Source organism: Protopterus annectens, chromosome 5.part0 (assembly GCF_019279795.1).
Source record: "Protopterus annectens isolate FY-2018-M chromosome 5.part0, PAN1.0, whole genome shotgun sequence".
Lineage (NCBI taxonomy): Eukaryota > Metazoa > Chordata > Ceratodontiformes > Protopteridae > Protopterus > Protopterus annectens.
In genome coordinates, this window is record NC_056735.1 from 417,202,018 (window position 1) to 417,224,454 (window position 22,437).

Sequence of the window (22,437 nt, forward strand, 5' to 3'; positions counted from 1 at the left end):
CAGCGGTATGTAGTGCATCATGCGTACCAACACTGTATCTGGCAGCTGTGCCGATATATGCACTTGGGAGGTGGTAGGGGTTACAGTAGCCATGTGACATATGGTCGATGACACCTGACCGATGGGTATGCATTATGGCAGCACTGTCATGTAACGGCGACATAGCAGACTGTATGCACATGGCAGGGTAGGATGGTGTGTGACACACCTGTGACCACCACCTGCACACATGCATGTGGACAGGTGTTTAAACACATGATGTACACACATACCGCCATGCATGCTGTTACTATGCCACCATATGACGGCCCCCATGATGGGTATGCATGTGGAAGGGGGTTGCAACTGTGTTATGGACATCGGACATCGCTCATGCAATGCATGGCTGCACCATGCACAGTACACGTGTCACATGTATCCCCTGTTGCCATGTGTGTATGCATTGCTACATTGTGACATGTGTGTCAACATACATGGAACATGGACTGTGGTATGGTATCACAGCTGTCACAGGCAAACTGTACAAGGGTATGTGTCCCAGTCAACACCGCTACACCCTGTAGGGGGAGCATACCACAGACATGTGTCCACCTTCCATTCGTGTGTGTATTACGCGTCGCCAGTGTTATGCATGTGGTACATCACAGGCTTCATATGTGTCCTGTGTGCAGTCCATGCACACAGCCAGACAATCACATATATGACATATCCGGACTTTGTTTCACTGTGGTACAGCTGCAGTCATGTGTCATATCAGTGTCAGGCCCGTGGTATGTGTGGAGCACGCCTGTCCATGTATACCGATATGGGCGGACTACATCACACCTGTGGGATCATTGATAGTACGTGTACTCTGCATGACGGGCGTACACCGCCATATAGACCTGTGGACATATGTCACATGCTGTTGCTGGACCGTGAGGCATACTGCTGCACTGATGACATGGTGCTGGCATGGCAGCTACAGTGTTCACTGCAGTGTGTACATGTTCAGCCTGCACCCGTGACGCCTGTGATGTCATCTGTGTGTGTACGTGTAACTGCATGTGTGTCCACCCTGTGCATGTGTACGGGTTTACCTGGCTGTGACTTGCGGTGTGTACACTCCGTCTGCATGCCGGACGGCGCGTAGCACATACTAAGTGTGTGAGCATGCCCGGGTTGCTGTTGTGTAGGTGGACACACACGACGGTCCACACTCTGCCCTTCCATGATTCCACCCCATGTGTATGCATGTCTGCACTCTGCAGATTCTAAGTGTGTGAGCATGCCCAGTAAGCTGCTGTGTAGATGGACACACAGTACAGTGCACACCGCGCCTGTCTGTGAAGATACCCCGTGTGCATGTATGTTTCCCCTTTGCAACCGCCACGTGTGTGAGCATGCCCGGGTTGCTGTTGTGTAGGTGGACACACACGGCGGTCCACACTCTGCCCTTCCATGATTCCACCCCATGTGTATGCATGTCTGCACTCTGCAGATTCTAAGTGTGTGAGCATGCCCAGTAAGCAGCTGTGTAGATGGACACACAGTACAGTGCACACCGCGCCCATCTGTGATGATACCCCGTGTGCATGTATGTTTCCCCTTTGCAACCGCCACGTGTGTGAGCATGCCCGGGTTGCTGTTGTGTAGGTGGACACACACGATGGTCCACACTCTGCCCTTCCATGATTCCACCCCATGTGTATGCATGTCTGCACTCTGCAGATTCTAAGTGTGTGAGCATGCCCAGTAAGCAGCTGTGTAGATGGACACACAGTACAGTGCACACCGCGCCCGTCTGTGAAGATACCCCGTGTGCATGTATGTTTCCCCTTTGCAACCGCCACGTGTGTGAGCATGCCCAGGTTGCTGTTGTGTAGGTGGACACACACGACGGTCCACACTCTGCCCTTCCATGATTCCACCCCATGTGTATGCATGTCTGCACTCTGCAGATTCTAAGTGTGTGAGCATGCCCAGTAAGCAGCTGTGTAGATGGACACACAGTACAGTGCACACCGTACCCGTCTGTGAAGATACCCCGTGTGCATGTATGTTTCCCCTTTGCAACCGCCACGTGTGTGAGCATGCCTGGGTTGCTGTTGTGTAGGTGGACACACACGACGGTCCACACTCTGCCCTTCCATGATTCCACCCCATGTGTATGCATGTCTGCACTCTGCAGATTCTAATTGTGTTAGCATGCCCAGTAAGCAGCTGTGTAGATGGACACACAGTACAGTGCACACCGCGCACGTCTGTGAAGATACCCCGTGTGCATGTATGTTTCCACTTCGCGACCGCTAGGTGTGAGGGCATGCCCAGTACGCCATTCGGGGGTACACAGTACAGTCGGCACCGATGTCTGCTACTAGGAGTGTAGCCATGGCCAATGACATCCTGCATAGCCATGGTGGCCATCCAGGTGAGTCATATGTGGTTGATATGCCACAATGGCTGCCTACATCATGCATGCCGGTTGCCCTCTCATAGGGTATACTGTCTGTGGTGCATCCCGTATCCATGTCGTGATGTTGTGCTCCGTAGTTAGTTGGTATTCCCGAGTGCAGCACTACCGTGTTACTGTACGCCCACCTTGGGATGGTAACATGCTGTGTGACTGCGCACTCTGTCTTCATTCCCTACCGGCTGCCTTGCCTCTGCAGATGATATCACCCACCTAGGGGTATGCCTCCTGACAGTGCTGTGCTCAGTAATCTCAGTAGCGCATTCTGTAGATGCATCATGCTGTAGTGTGTTCATGTAGGTAGGCGTAGGTTCAACTCCCGGCCCTTCCCCATGTGTGTGTGTGTTTCCAGCTGCCCATGGAGAGAGTAGTTCTTTTAGTCGCTTCGCAACACATACCTTGGCTATTGGCATCTATTCCTTTACGGATGATGTCACCCGCCTAGAAGTATGCATCTGACAGCGCTGTGCCCAGTAATCTCGGTAGCGCGTTCTGTAAATGCATCATGCTGTAGTGTGTTCATGTAGGTAGGCATAGGTTCAACTCCCGGCCCTTCCCCATGTGTGTGTGAGGTGTGTGTGTGTGTGTGTTTCCAGCTGCCCTTGGAGAGAGTAGTTCTTTTAGTCGCTTCGCAACACATACCTTGGTTATTGGCATCTATTCCTTTACGGATGATGTCACCCACCTAGAAGTATGCCTCTGATAGCGCTGTGCTCAGTAATCTCAGTAGCGCATTCTGTAAATGCATCATGCTGTAGTGTGTTCATGTAGGTAGGCGTAGGTTCAACTCCCGGCCCTTCTCCATGTGTGTGTGAGGTATGTGTGTGTGTGTGTGTGTGTGTGTGTGTGTGTGTGTGTGTGTGTGTGTGTGTGTGTGTGTGTGTGTGTGTGTTTCCAGCTGCCTCTGCAGATGGTCATGCTTTTAGATGCTTCGCAACACATACCTTGGCTATTGTCAGCTATTCCTTTACGGATGATGTCACCCGCCTAGAAGTATGCCTCTAACAGCGCTGTGCTCAGTAATCTCGGTAGCGCTTTCTGTAAATGCATCATGCTGTAGTGTGTTCATGTAGGTAGGCGTAGGTTCAACTCCCGGCCCTTCCCCGTGTGTGTATGTGTGTGTGTGTGTGTGTGTGTGTGTTTCCAGCTGCCTCTGCAGATGGTCATGCTTTTAGACACTTCGCAACACATACCTTGGCTATTGTCAGCTATTCCTTTACGGATTATGTCACCCACCTAGAAGAATGCCTCTGACAGCGCTGTGCTCAGTAATCTCGGTAGCGCGTTCTGTAAATGCATCATGCTGTAGTGTGTTCATGTAGGTAGGCGTAGGTTCAACTCCCGGCCTTTCCCCGTGTGTGTGTGTGTGTGTGTGTGTGTGTGTGTGTGTGTGTGTGTGTGTGTGTGTGTGTGTGTGTGTGTGTGTGTGTGTGTGTGTGTGTGTTTCCAGCTGCCTCTGCAGATGGTCATGCTAGGCGCCGCAACACATACCTTGGCTATTGTCAGCTATTCCTTTACGGATGATGTCACCCACCTAGAAGTATGCCTCTGACAGCGCTGTGCTCAGAAATCTCGGTAGCGCATTTTGTAAATGCATCATGCTGTAGTGTGTTCATGTAGGTAGGCGTAGGTTCAACTCCCGGCCCTTCCCCGTGTGTGTGTGAGGTGTGTGTGTGTGTGTGTGTGTGTGTGTGTGTGTGTGTGTGTGTGTGTGTGTGTGTGTGTTTACAGCTGCCCCTGGAGAGAGTAGTTCTTTTAGACGCTTCGCAACACATACCTTGGCTATCGGCATCTATTCCTTTACGGATGTTGTCACCCACCTAGACGTATGCCTCTGACGGTGCTGTGTTCAGTGGTCCACGTAGCGCGTTCCATACCTGTGTCATACTGTCGTGCAGTTGGGTAGGTGGGGGTAAGGTCAATCCCCATGCCTGCCAGCTGTGTGTGTGTGTCTATGCTCCCAGCCGCATGGGTTCATAGGTTATGGCTTTAGAGGTTCCGCAGAACACTTATATCCTGCCGACATCTCTGTGTTTATGGATGGTGAGACGCAGCTCGTGGACTGCCTGTGTGCCTGCTGTGGTTGGCGACCTCCGTAGCGTGTTCTCCACGTGCGCCCTGCTGTGGTGTGGTGGGGTGGTGCTGTGTACGTTACACTCCCGGCCTTGCCACATGTGTCCGTCTGTATCTCTCTCGATGTATATATACATACTTATGTTATGCCCATAGCGCTGCTCTTGCATGGACAGCTGTCTGTCCCATGTATCGCATATTTGCATGGCTGACACATAGAACTGTGGTACGATGCATATCCACTCATTGTCCATGCAACATCCGTATTCTGGCATGCCCTAGAGACATCTGCTGGATATCGTGGCAGACCGCTATCCTTGCTGTACTGACACTGTACCCGTACGCCATAAGGCTAGGGCTGTACACATTTCACACCTGCTTTCAGCATTATCCGGTGGATGCTTTGCATCATTAGTGGGGAGTAAGGCATGTGCTATACCCACATCCCTCCCACGGGGCGGGCCAACGGATTATCTGCCAAACAACACCGAGCCCCATTTCTGCATACCCAGGATCCCATGGCTGCAACCCTCGATAGTACACATTACACATCCTTCATGTGTGCGGGGCTAGGATGTGGATGCACTTCTATGGATTCAACAATCTGGGGGATTTCTGTTCATATGTCCTGCATTTCATGGACACGTGTCATCAACCTTAAACACGCTGGTGGTGCATATGTCTAGCTGTGCCATAGTCACGGCTGTCACTTCTTTTGCGTCGATCTCAGCTGGTTGATATTGCGAACGGAGCAATTTTTGGAGTCCTACAATGGACACCAGTGTGCATATGTAAAGTGTAGAACTTGTTGGACTGTCACCATCTGGCCAGTGGTTTTGACTGATGCTGTATGTTCCCCATTCGCGGATGTCTGTTTGACTACCCATATTATGTATTACTTGGCATATCTATATCCATGTGCCAGTAAGCGGAAATACAGCAAACCTTGAGTCCTGGTCATCTTCATAAAAGACATTAATGAACATAAACCAGACCAAAACAGACGATGACAAAAACGATACACTCCACAGTCCAAAGATACTGAGCGCGTTCACCCACTAACATGGGGCATCATCAGAGTACGAAATACATTAGATAGTCATCTCTTATATACTTCCTTCAGAGTCAGTTTAAAGACAATTAATCAATAAACTTGCTCATAGTTAAGTAGCCAGTGCTCCAAGTCTTAAAGATAAAGTGACATATAAAAATCAGTGTTGCATACATTACTTAATGGAAACATTAATACAACAACAATGTGTTAATATAAATACAATATTGGTCAATACAGTCAGTATATTGAAACATAATTGATAATTGTTGTGAGTAAACCTTAGAATGTAGTGTGTTGATAATGATATTATGTATATTAATGTGTATAATTGTTGTATTAAGATTCCAAATCATTGAATAAATAAGTACAATTAAATGCATATTTTGTATAAATATGAATGTAAATAAGAGTCACAATGTTAAATATAAATATGACTGTATATAACTATATAAATATGATATGAAATAAACTGTAGTTGTTTACATCTTGTTTTCGAGTGACATATCTATGTCCATGTGTCATATATACGGGTCGTCGGACTGCTGTGTGTAGATATATACATGTGAACCCCTTGTTTCATACCTTGCTTTGTTACTGTCTGTGGATTACCTGTGTACACACATCTATTACCATACCATACCTTTCCACTGTAAAGGTTCTGGCATGGTGTACGGCTGGTTGGCCCTTAATCTTGCTGTGTGTTACATTGACCTGTGTCTATCTGGCAATTCACTGGCGTGTCATGTGAGACCTTCTTGCTTCTATAGGGACTTGATCCCGTAATTGTGACGTGCTTCCACTGGCCATATATTTCTCTGTCGTCTGGGATCTGTATGTAACCAGTCCTTTCAGGACACTTTCTATTGTTGTTCTTTTTTGGTTACATATATGAGTACTTTGGTATGTTGTGCTATTATTGTGTGTGGAGCATTTCTCCACAGGCCTCTGCTGACACTGGACATATATCCAGCTAGCCTAGCCCGGTCAACAAGTGTGAGCCAACTAAACACAATTCGTACGGTGGCACCTTCTGAGAAGTGGGTCGGGTTACAGATGCATAACCGTCGTCAATCCATACTACTAACACACACGTTATTCTATCCACATTCTATGTTTGTCTTATCACATAGCATGTGTTTCTCACTATTTCTACCGGTACTTTACATGGCATTGTCCGATTCCATACTTTCAGAGGCTGACAGTTTTGAGACATGTATAACTGACGTGGAGGACACAGCATTAACTTTCCCTGCTGTGAGCGGATCACACACACACACGCGCACTTGCATTTCCTAATTGTGGGTTACGCGCAGGCGCACATGCATATCCATATTCTGGTTACATATGTTTACTGGGTCTGTGTGGTTACGTGGTCTGTATTAGTTGTGACTGTTCCGGTAACATATCTCTGTTCCGGTTGACGGACGTGTGCGGAACACACTTTCACCTTTACACATGTAACTGTCTTTGTGGCATGGACGCATTACGTACACGTTCACATTTATATGTTCTATAGTCGTAATTCAAACGGGACTGCATTCACGTTTGCTGGTTGCTGTGACCACTACACGTTAGCTGTTCTGTCTCATTTATATGCATACCCATGGTACTTAGCTAAATTTACATATCCTCCCCACCCCACCCACCCCGCACTCACGTACGTCACAGGCATCCATTCTCCTGCTGGGAAAAGTGCGGTACTACATGTTACACATTCCTTATTCCCTACCGCTCATGGCCCAGGATGCATATGTCATGACCGCAGGGATATTCAGATCACAGGGGCTTATAGCCCCTACGCATACAGGCCTTCGATTGTCAGGGTGTTCCTGTGGTGCTTTGGGTTTAGTCTTGTCCGCCTAGTGTACGGAACTGCCCTGACTGTGTACGAATGTCAGACGAGTCACATGGGCAAGGTTTGTCCGTGTCTATGATACCATATCCCCCCCCATTATTCCTAACCGTGTGCGCTGATTGGCCGGCGTGCCCGTTGTAGATCGTGTTATAGTAATTCCACACGGTCTGGTCGACCGGACCTATTTCCATTACTATACCTCAGTATTTATAACCTGTCTCGCTATGTTACATGGGTTTAACATTGCGTGACAGCTTTCACTGAGCCACGGACATGTCTGTTGCTTACTTTGGGGCAGTCCCGCTCTGCTACACACATTTAACATGGCGGAACAGGTTGAACAGCACAGCAACGGGGACATCGGGCTCTCCGTCGCTGTTTTGTATTGAATCGCTATGTTGACTTTGTTTCACATAGCGAGACAGTGTCGACATTGGCAACGGACATCTCGCGCAGTACGTCCGCACCGCCGCGGGTGCCGTATGTCTGCGGATGGGTGGCGGACAGGCATTATGCTGTGCCATTATGTCTGGGAATATATGGTTTCTTTCCCTAGATGATATGGCATACTAGCAATGACCCGCGTCTGGGTGTGGGTACTGCTGTATTTACCCACGGTTGCCTTTGTGTGGTCCCTCGGGCATCGGCCTCGGGACCGCACCACGTCTACCGTGGGTATATCTAGCATTACCCACATCCAGGCGTGGGTTATTGCTATGATATTCCGTGTGTACTGACACGTGTGTTTGGACAACATACAATAGCTTCTGCTATTGGCATACAATGCTGTGGGTGGTGCCGGTTACCATACATATGCCTTTCTCAAAAGCCGACTTCACACTTCTAAACACTAGTGTGGTCTCCTTTAAGGCCCCTGAGCCGGTGGTAAACATTACTCAAACCGCTGAATCACTTACATATGCCTTCTACCAGCACCTACAGGACTGCATGGATCAGGCAATCCCAAACAAAACTGAGACTCTTTGTACCAAAGGCAAGCGTCCGGTCTGGTGGACCCCAGCCATAAACAAGCTCTACAACAAAAGGAGGAAGCTACTACAAGATAGAGCAAAATCCTTGAAAGGTAAGACACCCTTGCTCATTATAAGTGAAGAACTAAGAGCTCTCATAAAATCATCCAAGGCAAATTCGAGAGATAAATCACCAAGGACTCAAAAGACAATCATAAGGCTTTCTTTAGCTATGTTAGACACCTAGGAGGAAACTCCCAGATATGCTCAGAATTAGTTCAAAATGATGTGAAGATTACTGAACCTACACACATTGCCAACATACTGGCTGACAGGTTCAGTGCAAACTCCCCCCCCCCAAAAGGAGAGATATCTATACCACAGGATTGTAGCCCCCCAAACATCTCTAACGCCCAGGTGAGAACTGCTCTCTCCAAGGCAGTAAACACAGCATCCATGGGACCAGATGGTGTCCCCGGCTGTGTACTCCACGAACTCAATGAGGAATTAAACCCGCAGTTAGGACAGCTGTTTAATCTTAGCCTCACCTCAGGATACGTACCCAAGTAGTGGCGCAAGGCGACTGTGGTCCCACTTCACAAGGGCGGTGCCTCCACTGACCCTGGAAATTACCGTCCCATTAGCTTGACAAGCCTTATCTGCAAAGCCATGGAGAGGATCATAATGGAACTCATAGATAAAGACATAGGGAACTTGCAGACTTTGGATCCAACCCAGTTTGGCTTTGTCAAAGGCAGATCATGCCTTTTAAACTTGGTTGACTTTTTCAAAACAGTCACCAAGGCCATTGATGAGGTAAGGCAGTCCATACAGCCTACCTCGACCTGGAAAAAGCCTTGACACAATACCCCCTCAGGTATCATTGAATAACTCATCAGCTTGAATGTAAACCCATACATCACAAGATGGGTTGCAAACTGGCTAAGTGACAGAACCCACATGGTCAGAGTTGCTGGCGCCATGTCAGACTCAAAGCCGGTCACAAGTGGTGTCCCACAGGGCTCAGTCCTGGGTCCACTCTTGTTCGGCATCTACTTTTCCGAAGTACAAGCAAACACAGGAGGGTTATGGCTGACAAAGTTTGCAGATGACTGCGAACTGGGTGCCATAGTCGAAAACACATCTGACACAGATATCCTTCAGAAGGGCCTCACAGAAACGGATAACTGGTACCAGAAACATGGCCTAAAGCTAAACGCCAAGAAATGCATAGTCATACCCTTCGGGAAAAACAAGGTTACCCCTAGCTACCATATAGGTGGCAATCCATTGAGCACAGAAGAAGTTACCAGGGATCTGGGGACCCAGGTTGACAGTAACCGTTCGTTTGACACTCACGTTGCTAAAGTAGTTAGGTAGACCTTCTACATTGCCCACCTGATCATGAAGGGATTCACATCTAGATCAAGGGAGGTCATCATCCCCCTGTACTCATCACTCATTAGACCTATGATTGAGTACAATGCCCCATTCGGAATGTATCTGACCCGACACCTGCAGCAGCTGGAAAGGCCCCAAAAGTTCATCACCAAAAGGATACAGGGTCTCAAGAATATGTCTTATGCTGCCCGACTGAAAGAACTCCAGCTCTATTCAGTCGCATACCGCTTGCTCAGAGGTGACCTGTGCCTGACATACAAGGCCATGTCAAACCCAGATTTGATGAATATGCTTCACCTAAAGAATCTAGATCTATCAGAACCACAAGGACGGGTGACTTAAACCTTGACACGGTCATTAATAGAACGTGCTGGAGGGACAGATTCATCACCCAGAGACTCACTATGCTGTGGAACAACATCCCGGTACATGTGAGAAAGAGCACCTCGCTGGCCTTGTTCAAGAGGAATCTTGACCAATGGATGGGAGATCGCAGATATACCCCAGGGATTACTTCAGTGTCACTGCTTGACAGAGGTACAGCAATATAATAGGCATAGTTTTCTTCAAACTAAAGGGGTGGCGAAGGCCACATAACTATGGGCTAGGCTTATAAATGCCCTTGGGCAGATAGCCTACTATGAACCTATGAACCTATGAACCTATGTTCATAGTTTGTCCCATTCACACTTGTCTATCCCCTGTCCTCATTCGTACGTGGATATTTCTGTGGCACATGATTGAACTATGTATTACCTGCAGGTATGCTGTGTACAGTGCACATATGTTACGGTTGATTACAGTGTATCTGTGTACCTACCTCTGTGATACTGAGGACTACCACACATCCTTCGCAGCATTACATGCGTATGTCCATACTATTATTCGTTGGCCTGTGGGGGGTTGTCAGAGCGACGGTTACACGTGTCCCTGTTTGTGCACACATCATGGTGGTCTTTGACTGGCCTCCGTTGCTATCGTGGGATGGACGGTGGTGTTGGTGTGTGTTTGGGTTGTGTTTCCACTGCCGATACGTCAGTGGGGGGTAGGGTTGGCACGTGTTCCTCTTTGCAGGGGGCCCCATCCTGGACATTTGTGTCATGCGTCGACACTTGGCACGTGCCATATGTCCTGTGATATTCCCACAGTCGTGTATGCCTTCCTGCATTACTACTGCGTGTTACTGGCAGTTTGTATCTGGTACGCATGGCTATTATGTTGGATAGCTTAGGCTATTCCCATGATATGACATACCCATTCATCCGGCATATACATGTTATTCAATCCTTTGCATTGGTCGTGGGTGTTTGGCCATTCCGCACCACTATTATCTACGTGTGATGTCCCACCTTCACCTTCTGTGCATGTGGCACCCTGTTGGGGTGTCCTGCTTGGTGGGCGGATGTTCCTCCCTATGTGTTGTGTTTGACATGTCTGCATAGCTAATCATTGGTACAGTGGCTGCACATACTGCTTTGTCCAGATGTGTACAGTTATGGACACCGTGGCGTGTGAACGCCTATGGGGTTTCGACAGGTCCGTACCACATGCGGGATGTACGCATTCTGCCGACACATTCACATGCGGCCATTTGGATATCAGTACCTGAGGTGGGATGTTGACATGTGGGGTACATATCTGCATGCATGGCACTGCCTAGGACAATACTTCATACTACATTTGAGGTATACCCACTGTGTGTAGTTGTGCAGCTGCTCAAGGCTGCTAGCTGGATTGGGTGGATGGTCGTACATGGGTGCGGGTTACGTGCTATGACGGGGCTGTTGTGTATTACATTTGCATGCATGGGTTCTGCTTCTGGATATTCTGCTTCGGCATATGCCATCCTATGTGTATGCGACGGGTACGTTGCTGGGTGTAGTACATGTTGCTATGCACATGTTTGTCTGTGTTTAGGGTATCTGGTTTCTTTCTGGTTGTTATATAGACACGGCTGCCCAGCTATGTACTCTCACTACCACTGTGGAACTGCTGGTGACCATGCCCATGGGGCTACTCGTGTGTAGGTGCGGCGCGCTGACATGCTGCGGTACACCTTCACTGGGTATGCCCACTGACAGTGCATTGTGTGATGGACATGGTATTACGCGTATCCTTTGTTCCTTGGACGGGTACAATTTGGACTTCGTGGGTTAATGTTTGGTTCTCCGTTTTGTGTAGACGGGTACTATGTTGCATACTCTGCGTACGTTTCATTATCCATGGACACCGGCTGGTGCGGTTACTATTGCAGGCGGCCTGTGACAGTCAGCACTTTAGGTTGCTCCTCGCCTGCCGGCTTGGCCATGCCTACGGGCGCATCCTACTTGGGCTCGCGCACGTGCCCTCTGCACGTGGTTGTGGTTGCGGCGCGCACTCATTACTATGCATGTGGCGCTGCTACGCCGGTTATACACTGCACTGCCGGCGCACGCCTTACACCGGCCTTGCACCGAGCTTCATGAATCCGGGGGAAGGTCTTAATTTTTGAGGCTAACAGAACAGTTCTTTTAAATGTCACTATTACCTACTATAGCTTTATGTATCTACTTACTATTTTTGGCACCCACAGTTAAACTGACCAAAAAAAAAAAAAAAAACAGTAATTTGCATTTATAAGAGTCAAATAAACTAAGTATTTATGCTTCTTTTTTCTTTATCATAGGTATAAACAAATCATTCACTTATTTGTTTTATTCAGTAATGTGATTTTGGGAACACAAAAGACCATAGATTATTTGGTATTCGTGTTTACAATATTTGCCTTCTTTTCTACAGCATGTTCCATTACAGACACGCCAACCTGGAGAGATAACTAGTCGTACTGTTCTAAATGTTTTTGGGCCATCAGGACAAGGAGGTCGTTACATTTTGGATAGTCTAAAGGTAACGTTTCTTCACAGAGTTAATGCTCTATTTGTCTTAGCTATAGTAGTTGTTTGTTTCAGTAATGTGACTTAATAATATAAAAATCCATCAATCCATCCATAACCTGTTTTTTCCCATTTTTTTCACATGAGGTTCGGGTGTCACTTTAACAGTGACAGTCATCTAGAGTTTATGTTTACACAGCTGGGTGGCTAGCCCTGCTGCATTTGTTCTTCAGTACCACACACATGCATGTGCACACACCAGTGGCCAGTTTAAGGTGTCCGATCCATCTATTGCATATATTTGGAATGTGGGAGGGAACTGGAGCACCCATAGAAAACCACTGCAAACACATGGAGGACTTGCAGACTCTGCAAAAAGGCATCCCAGATGAGAACTGAACATGTGAACTTCTTGCTGTAAAGCAACAATGATACCTGCTGCGTCAATGTGCTGTCCTACTTAATAATTTTAAAATATCATTTAAAATATAAATTTAATGCTGTTTTCCTATGTGGTATGAACATTGATAATCTAAAAGATCTTTGTAAAGAATTTTATGCTAAAATGATACATTTTGCAGAAGGGACTAAATCCTTCTTTGAGGTAGACTGTTACAGCAAAACATCACTTGGACTTTCCACTCACCTTGGTCTGTCAGACTGTGGCTTTGTTCTTTCTAGCAGTATTCATATCCTTGTAGCATGAGAAAATGTACATCTCATGTCTGTGCATCTTTGACATCAGCTGTCTTACATCTGAACATGTAGCATTATGTTGTATTATCTATGTTTTTTTCCTTGGGTTTCTGTTTTAAGTTTGTGGATAGTATACTCAGTCCTCGGAACTGCAAAAAGTTAGGTGAGATTATAAGAAATATATATAGAAAGTCCAAAATTGTTTTTCCTTTTCGTTGAGGTTCAGTGATCTCAGAATTAGTAAATATAAATAGTCAGGGTATGGAGGTGCAGAGGATGCTTGTCTCCTGCAAAATATGTTAAATATGTAACAATGAATTTTGCAGTCCACTGTTAGTTGTGCCTGATCACACTTACATTTTTTTTTTGAGTTTTGGGACTCACAATATCAAGTCTCAGATTTTAAATAGGACCTTTTTTGCAACTCTTCAAAACCATTAGCTGCTCATCTACACTTCACACATAGATAGCCTGTTAGTTAAAATCTGTCAGCCATTCAATGGCTATGTTATTGCAAACTAATTTGAGTCTGTAGTGTTTTCTTTTTAATTTCTGCATGATCATTTTTTCTTATGCCATATTTTGATAAAGTTTAGTTTAAGATTTACTCTGTTCCTGTTTAGAAACTGAAACAGTTGAACTAGTGGCCTTGCTGTCCTTTTCATTGGGAACAAAACCTCTCACAAGCTCAAGGTCCTCCTGTATCCCATAAATCCCTGGTGCAAGGAGATACTACAGATCTCATTGCCGCCATTGTTGATTTGACATCTCTTTCCATGAACCTGGGCACAATGAGAAATATTTGCATTTTTTTCCCAGGTAAGAGTAATTGCTTATTTGCTACCTATTAACTTATTTTGAAGCCGAGTTTTTTCTTCCTCTGCTATTTTCTATACTGTTTCTGGTTGCTGTTTTGATAGATAACTTCTGGTTAATTGGTGTTCCTGCACTTAGGCCTGGAAATGGATAAAAAGTCCAAGCCATGATTTTCAAAATTTAAGAAGCATGTGCACAACAGTTAGCCACTTAGACAGTGGCTGTGCTATATGTAAGAACTTCAGTACTCATGCCCTTATAGATAGCAAAAACAAAGTAGTCTTGAAGAGACACTTACACCCTGAGTTGACAACTGTAGGCATGCTGACTCCTGATGTCAAAGATAGAAACTCTGCAAAGGGATGCAGACTAAGGAAAGGAGAGAGAAATGCAAGAATAACAAGTCATATTTTTCCATATTAAAGAAGAAATTTTCAGTCTAGGTACTATTTTTGATCCCCTCAACCAGGGACATTGTTGGCTTCTCCTCCTGCAAGACTTTCATCTCTTCCACAGCAAGAAGTATCGGGTGCAACTGACTCTACACCCAGAAGGACAGATAGCTTCTCTTCTGATAAGGAATTGTCCAAGTTTCTTTCTTCCAGGCCTGCTTCAGCCCCATCCCTCGGGTCTTTACAGATCCCATAGTAGCCTTACACCACTAGACTGGGAGCACATGATATCAGCCTTTGGGAATGCCCAGCTTCAATATGTTATCACCTATCCCCCCATATGCAAGGTGGTACAAGGCTTACTCTTCATTGCACTTTCTTCATTTCCTCCTCCTCTGACCCCTGTTTCAGTACTGGCAGTGATAGAACTCACTGTCATTCCTGTGACTGTTCCTTTGACACTGGATGATAATATTTCATTGACACAGATGCCATTGATGTTGGTGGTTACTTCGGTGCCAGCCTTGGTGTTGATACTGGGGATCACTAAGTTTAAGGGGCTCAATGTTAACCACTTGGTACCAGGTCTTGACTCCTGTTTTACTAAGGCCATTGCTTGAATCAAGTGGATTGGCATTCAAGCCTTTGGTGCCAAAACTAATGGGAAAGGTTCTGGTTTCAGAATGCATGGCACTGATCTAAGGGTCCAATATGGCTATAGTGGTGTCAACACATATATGTTTGGTGTTGTGTGTTTTGGGTCCAGCTGTTTCTGTCAACTTATCGATGCTGAGGAGTCTGCTTTTGAGTTTTATGCTGGATCAGACACCAGGACAGTGGGTTCTGCCCCAAAACACTGTTGGATCTGGGCATTTCAGCTATTTATCTGTGATGTTCCCTACAGAAAAGAGGTCTTCATAAGCCTGTTATGTGGAGATCTGAGATGTATTTTTGCACAAAGAGTTCTGAGAACGTTTTCCCCAGTCTACCCAGGAAGAGGTGAAGCAAGAGTAGGCACCTTGACTCCCCAGTGGAGTCTCCTTCCCCAGGAACTGATCTCAGTGAAGGGGGGCTTCTTTTAAATCCCCTAATAAGGATGCTGCTTTTTTGGTATGTGAAATATTCTTTTTTTAATATAGATTTTGTAAACAAGAAGTATCTTTATTAAATTATCATTTATGACATAGGCAAGCATAAATTTATATAAATGAAAACAAATCATATTGACATAATCCAAGCTGCAAGCATTTTATATCACAAAGCATATTGAAATAATCCTAGTTGCAAACATTATACATCACTTATAATCTTTGTTAGTCAAACATTATATAGCTCATTCAAGTCCTGCCTTGTTTTAAACCTCATTCCTCCCCTGTATATGTTGTTCCCACAATTCCCATTCCTTCTTATGTAATTTGCTCCTGGCCTTTTTTAAAAGATCCCAATTCCAGTTGTTTTATCTCTGTTACTATATTCACTACTTCTAGTACAGTTGGTTTATACTTTGATTTCTATTTTCAAGTAATTGCTTTTTTGGCAACCACCACAATTAGACTCAGCAAGGCCTTACTGTGTCTAGACAGTTCCGATTCTGTATTGTAGCTCAGAAGAATCATTTCCCTAGTTACACCAATTTCCTCACCCAGTATCTCTGGCAGAGTAGTATGCAGGGAAACTTTAAAGTCTGACAACTCATTACACTCCAAGAAAATATGTTCCCAATTACTTTTTTTCTTCCCCATCACACCTCCAACATTTGCTGTCTATCTGAAGAAAAAATATCTGGAGCCCACTTGGGGTATAAAAATATCTGTGTAAATATTTCCAAGCAAAGATCTTAAATCTTCTAGATTTTGTTGCATATTTGGGAGACATACATCTAATCCCCCATTTGACCTTTGTGAATTGCTTATCCAGTCTCTCTTTCTAGTCCTTTCTAACCTTCTCTGATTGATTCATATAGTCATCATGCAATATTTTATATGCTCTACTAATTATTCCTTTTTTAACAGCAGCTTCTGTTCTAGATTCTGCTAAAACTCTACCAGCACTGGTCTTTTGTTTAGGACCCCCTCCTTCTTTCTCTTTGTCTACACTTTGATATCAGTCCTTGATAGGGAAGGCACTCTCTAACCTACAGTCCAAATGAAATCTTGGTGTCTTCCCATTCTATTGCCTTTCTGTGTCTAGTTATTTGCTTACAATATCTTGGTTCCATTGACAGTTTTCTCCAATATATCTCAGCCCCCTCTTGCCTATAGTCTGTATCCCTAATTGCAGTCATCCGTATTGGCAGAATCTCCTTCCTTCTTTCCTGTGTTGGCTTAGTTCTTAGAATACTTTCTGCTACTTTATGAATATAATATTCTGTTTGAGTATTGGTACTGTCCTAAAAGATCTGCATCCAAAATTCCAGTCTCGCCTTATTTCTTGAGCTTCCCCCTGCTTCATTATCATCCTGTTCCACTTAAAATTATAGGTTTCTGCTTGTGCTATGTATAAGAGCCTTAACCTTGTAGCTCTGAAGTACCCCTTCAAATCAGGTAATCCCAATCTGTCTTGTTCTATTGAAGAATCATCTTATCCCACTTGACTCTTGCTGCCCTCCCCTACTAAATAAAATCCTTCATCTGTTTATTAATTGCTATCCACAACTTCTCCTCTGGTTGATAGAAGTATGTCTGACCTGTGTATAAGACTAAAGGGACTAAAACATTTTAACTGCTTGTATCTTACTATCCATATCCATATAACAGGGCTTCCTATTTCTCAGATTTGTATTATCTTTTGTTTAGTCTCTTCCCACATATCCTTATGTGTCACACCAGAATAAGTTTTAATCCATACTCCTAATTTCTTCATTTTATCATGTTCCCACTAATATGGATATTATTGAACCAATTTGTGTGTGGGTACATAATTTATAACTATTGCCTTTGTTTTAGCTTCATTGATTTTGTATCCTGAACACATTTGAAACTTTCTCAAAATGTTCCACAGTACTGTAATGTCCTTTTATGGTTTTGACAGGTATAAAAAATATCATCTGCAAATGGAGGCAGCTTTTCTTGACTACTATACTAATTATATCCTTGAATTTCTGAGTCCCTTATTTTCTTTGCCAGTGATTTTAAATATAATGCATATAACAAAGGGGAAAGAGGGCACCATTGCCTAGTTCCTATGCTCAAACAGAAATGATCAGAGAGGATCCCAACCACTTCAATTTTTGCCTCTGATGCCTCATATATCATCCTAATCAACCTTATAATTTTATCAGGGAATGCAAATGCTACCATTGCCCTGCTCATAAAGGCCCAGGTTACCCTGTCAAATGCTTCCTCTGCATCACGACCCATCAACAGTGGTATTTTCTTACATTCTGGTTCCCTTTGGATCATCAGTGTTTTATTTATGTTGTTAAATGTCCACCTCCCCTCTACAAAACCACATTGATCCACATATATCAATTTTGGCATCACTTTTGTCATTCTTGTGGCCATTATAGACATAATTCATAATAATTTTTTAATACTGAAATGGGCCTGTATGAAGCTGGATCTGATGGCTCTTTACCCTCTTTAGATATTACAGCTACTACCACTTTCTTCCAGGATGTTGGTACTTCTCCTCCTCTTAAAATACTATTAAACAAAATCTTCCAGATCTTTATCAGTTTTTTCCCTCCTAACTTCCAAACTGCCACAGGAATACCTTCTATTCCTGGGGACTTTCTTGTAGATTGGTTATACATCACCATCTTTATCTCATCTCCTTTTAACTGTTAGTAATTGAGCCTCATCTACCTCTAACCTTGGCATATTTAATTCTTCCATAAACATTTCCATTTGTACCTTTTCTATATTTCCATATTTCTCTGCTTTATACAGACTTTCATAGAATTTCCAAAATATTTCTAATACCTCTACAGGATCTTTTGTTACCTTCCTTGTTATAGCCTCCCTAAGCTTGGTGATGGCCCTTTCTACTTTCTGTTGCCTGAATCATTCTAAAAGTTTTTGTGCTCTAGAGCTGTTATCAAAAAACAGTTGCTTAACAGCAATCTTTCTAAATTCATGCATGTTATTGAGGTAATCCCTTACTTTCTGTTTAGCATTCTGCAGTTGCTCCTCTTCTTGTTTTGTAATATTCACCCTGTTCTGCAGTACTTGAACATTTGTCAGTCATTGTAAATGATTCTTGTTATTCTTAACCTTATCTCCCTTTCTTTTTTTCCCACCCTATTTTTAAACTCCACTTTAGTTTTATCCCACTCCTTAGCTATATATACAGGAGAAATTTCTATCTTCTCTGATAGCTCCTGAATATTTTCCACTACCCATTCCTTAAAGTCTTCTCTTTTTAACAGATAGATGGGAAAGCACCAGTGTCTCATTTTTATTTCATTACCCTGTGTTTTTATGTTGGTTATTATTGTTGCAGGATCTGAAATAGTTATCGGGTAGATATCAAGATCTTCAATTAATTGTACATGTTCCTGTGAAGTGTAAATTCTGTCTAGCCTAGCCCAGTTTTTGTATCTTGGGGAATAATATGTAAATTCACTCTGAACTCCTAGTACTGAATTCACATCTTCCATGCCAAATATCTTCATAAATTCTCCAAAACTCTACCCTCCTTTGTTATAATTTACCTTCTGACCCCACAGATGCATCTTCACATCTGCAAATCAAATTCCAGTCCCCATCTGTAAATAATATTCCTTGCTGAAAGCTGGTTACTTCTCCCAGAATTTTCTTAAGATCCATTATAGTAGTTTTAGGTGGAATATAAATACATGCCAGTGTAATCTTCCTCCCTTGCCAGTAGCCCCTTAGTACTATAAATCTAACATTATTATCTTTGTTATCTTCTTCTATCATTATTGGATCTCCTCTTGCAATTAATATCTGTAGCCCTCTTTTCCTTTGTCCCAGGTATTCCATTGAGTAACCATCCTGAAAACCTTTCTTTACCAAATTCACATGCTCAGTTTTTTCCAAGTATGTCTCATTTAGCATAGGTATTTGCACTCTACATTATTTAATATAGTTCACTACTCTTTCTTTTTTGTATTTATCTGTGAGACCACAGACATTTAAAAACATTACAGAAAGCATCATTGTATTAAGATGTTATTATTCCTACCTTTTATGTATAACAGCTTTTTTGTTAAATGTCTAATTCCAGCTTTTGTGTTACCTGCATACACTGTTTGGCAGCTTGAACTTGTTGTATCCATTTGAATGTATATCACATCTTACAAAACTTTTTGATTTACTGAAAGCCCTCAAACAAAAAAACAAACACCCCCTCCAATACCTTCTAAAACCTATTAACTTAATACCAATGCACAAAACTATGCAAATTTTCTTCAAATTCTGAAGTTTTACTCTCTTAATAGTAACAAATGTCCCAAACTGACAGCTACACTCACAAACTCGAGTTAACCCAAAATAAAGGGTATCCACGCTACGATGTATGGTGTAGCATGTGCTTCTTCTAAGTGCTGTCTGGTTTTGTCTTATCTTTATAGCTCTTCCAGCTTGGGGAACACCTGAATGCTTTCAGAGAACATTATTTCCTAGCCAATTTCTCTTTTTTTTTCTAACAATTTTCTCTTTATCTTATCAGATTGTAGCCAATTTCTCTTTATCATATTGTCTCCATGGAGACATGAGGACCAGATACAGAATTGCTACTAAGCATACATTTATTTGCAAGAAAAAAGCCTTATAATAATCAGTATTTTTGCATTTACTTGCTTTCTCTGAAAACTTGTTACTAGATCAAACTAAGGGCCTTAATCCAGCCATTCCCCCTTGCAAGAATGAGAAAAAGCACATTCATTTTTCATCTGATGTTGTTAATTTCATTTATTCTTGACATATGGGTTCAGCTCTGAATATTGGAACTGACTTGGCCATTACTATATCCCACAAGAACCAAAAACTCCCGAGCTTAATTCCTACCTAGAATGCTCCTTTCCAATTCACTTCAGATCTCGTTTGCCACTTTCCATAGACAGACATGTTGCCAACTAGCTCTCGAGCTAAGTGTTATTTTTTCCTTTGTATTTCTAAACTTTGCATTGTTATAAGATTCCTCACTATAGTATTGTTGTTGTTGTAATTTCTGTATAGCTTACACTATTTTCGACAGGTCTTTACCTCTCCTCTCCACTTTTCCTCATACACTTCAGTGTATTCTTAGCTGTTGGTAGCTTTCCATATCTTCAGGCACATTTTTTCTACCATTATTGGCAATCTTTATCCTTATCCTTTTTCTCATATTCCAAAAAACACTTTTGTGTATTCTTACCTACTATTGCTGGTAGCTTCCATACCTTCAGGTACTGTATTCTACTATAGTTGGTAGTATTTTCTTAACCCTTTTTTCTTCTTTATCTCAATTTCTTTCTATTTAGTTGATATTCTTTTTGCCTTATAGTGTGCGTGTGGGCATGTGTGTGTATGTACGCTCATGTGATTCTCGTTGTGTAAATCATGGTTGATAAAGGCAAAGGTACCTCTGGATTTAAGAATGTCTTCAATGTGGCTTTAAATTGCCTAATTCTGATGGGCCTTCTCTTTGTGTTTACTGCCTGGACCCAGTGCACTTACAGGAAGATTGTTCCATTTGTTATGGTTTCAGTCACCAGGCCCTGGTAGAAAGGAAGAACAAATTGTTATTGAAGGGGATGAGAAAATCTGCCTTTGAGGAGGCCATCTGTGGTCATAATAGTAAAAGTAAAACAGATGATGTGATGTTGTCCTATCTCGCCTTCATTCTTAGCAGGATGGGTTCAGAATCAATCCTAGGTTCTGACTCAGGGTCTATATTAGAACACCAAAGTTTCAAAACTTCGAATGTTCTAATATCGACCTCTATTCAGCGAAAGTTGAAAACATTGAACATACAGAACAGCAAATTTTTTCCTAGGGAAAAAATTTGCTGTTCCAAAACACATACACACAACACAAGCACACCAAACAAACAGCAATCCACACACATACATCTAAAATCTTACACCTAACCCTACACTAAACTATACATACACCACTACCTAGCCACTTACCTTAACCCAAACCCTAACCCTAAGGTCCGTCACTATTGTACACTCACCTCACCCGCGTCATAACCCTAACTCACCTACCCCACCCTAACCCTCACGTCCACACAATCGCACACTTACTTGACCCACACCCTAACTCACCTAACCCGCCCTAACCCTCACATCCACACAATCGCAGACATACCTAACCCGCACCCTAACCCTAACTCACCTAACCTGCCCTAACCCTCACATCCACACAATCACACACTAACCTAACCCGTGCTCAATCTCACACTTATCTGAACCCGACCCGTAACTTTCCACCACAGCGCTGAAAATACCGAAGCAACAGAAATGGACAACCAAATTCTTTCCCTAGGAATAGGGGCCGATATTAGAACATTTGAAGTTTTGAAACTTCGATGTTCTAATATAGACCCTCTGACTCAGCCTTATACAATAGTCTTCCACTAGCTCATGGCGAAAACCCTATCCAATCATGCACAAGGAGAACTCTCCATATCTCATTTGTCGCTAAACAAGATCAGGTGCTCTTCCTACTGGCTCTGGCTAAGTAGATATTTCCTCTTCATATTTTTGAAAAATTGTTAGCTATTTTTAACTGGTTTATTCTAGTTAATATTTACAAGGTGACTTGTGTGTGCTTTAATTTTTTCTTCTGAGTTGTCATTGCTGTTTACCGTCATTTTTCTCATAAGGCCTTTCTTCCTCTATCCCGGCTTTAAACTTAATTCTTAGAAGCCCATTTTAGTTAGAGGGTTTTCCTTCCTTTTTCT

General features: G+C 43.5%; 1 protein-coding gene across 1 annotated transcript in view; it reads left to right on the forward strand.

Moving 5' to 3' along the window:
• The window catches only part of EFHC2 (EF-hand domain containing 2), a 1,536,365-nt gene that overhangs the window by 479,782 nt on the left and 1,034,146 nt on the right, over positions 1 to 22,437 (forward strand). The window contains exon 6 of the mRNA XM_044072376.1: positions 12,585 to 12,692. Within this exon, the coding sequence (XP_043928311.1) occupies positions 12,585 to 12,692 (108 nt within the window). The remainder of the gene's footprint in view (positions 1 to 12,584; positions 12,693 to 22,437) is intronic.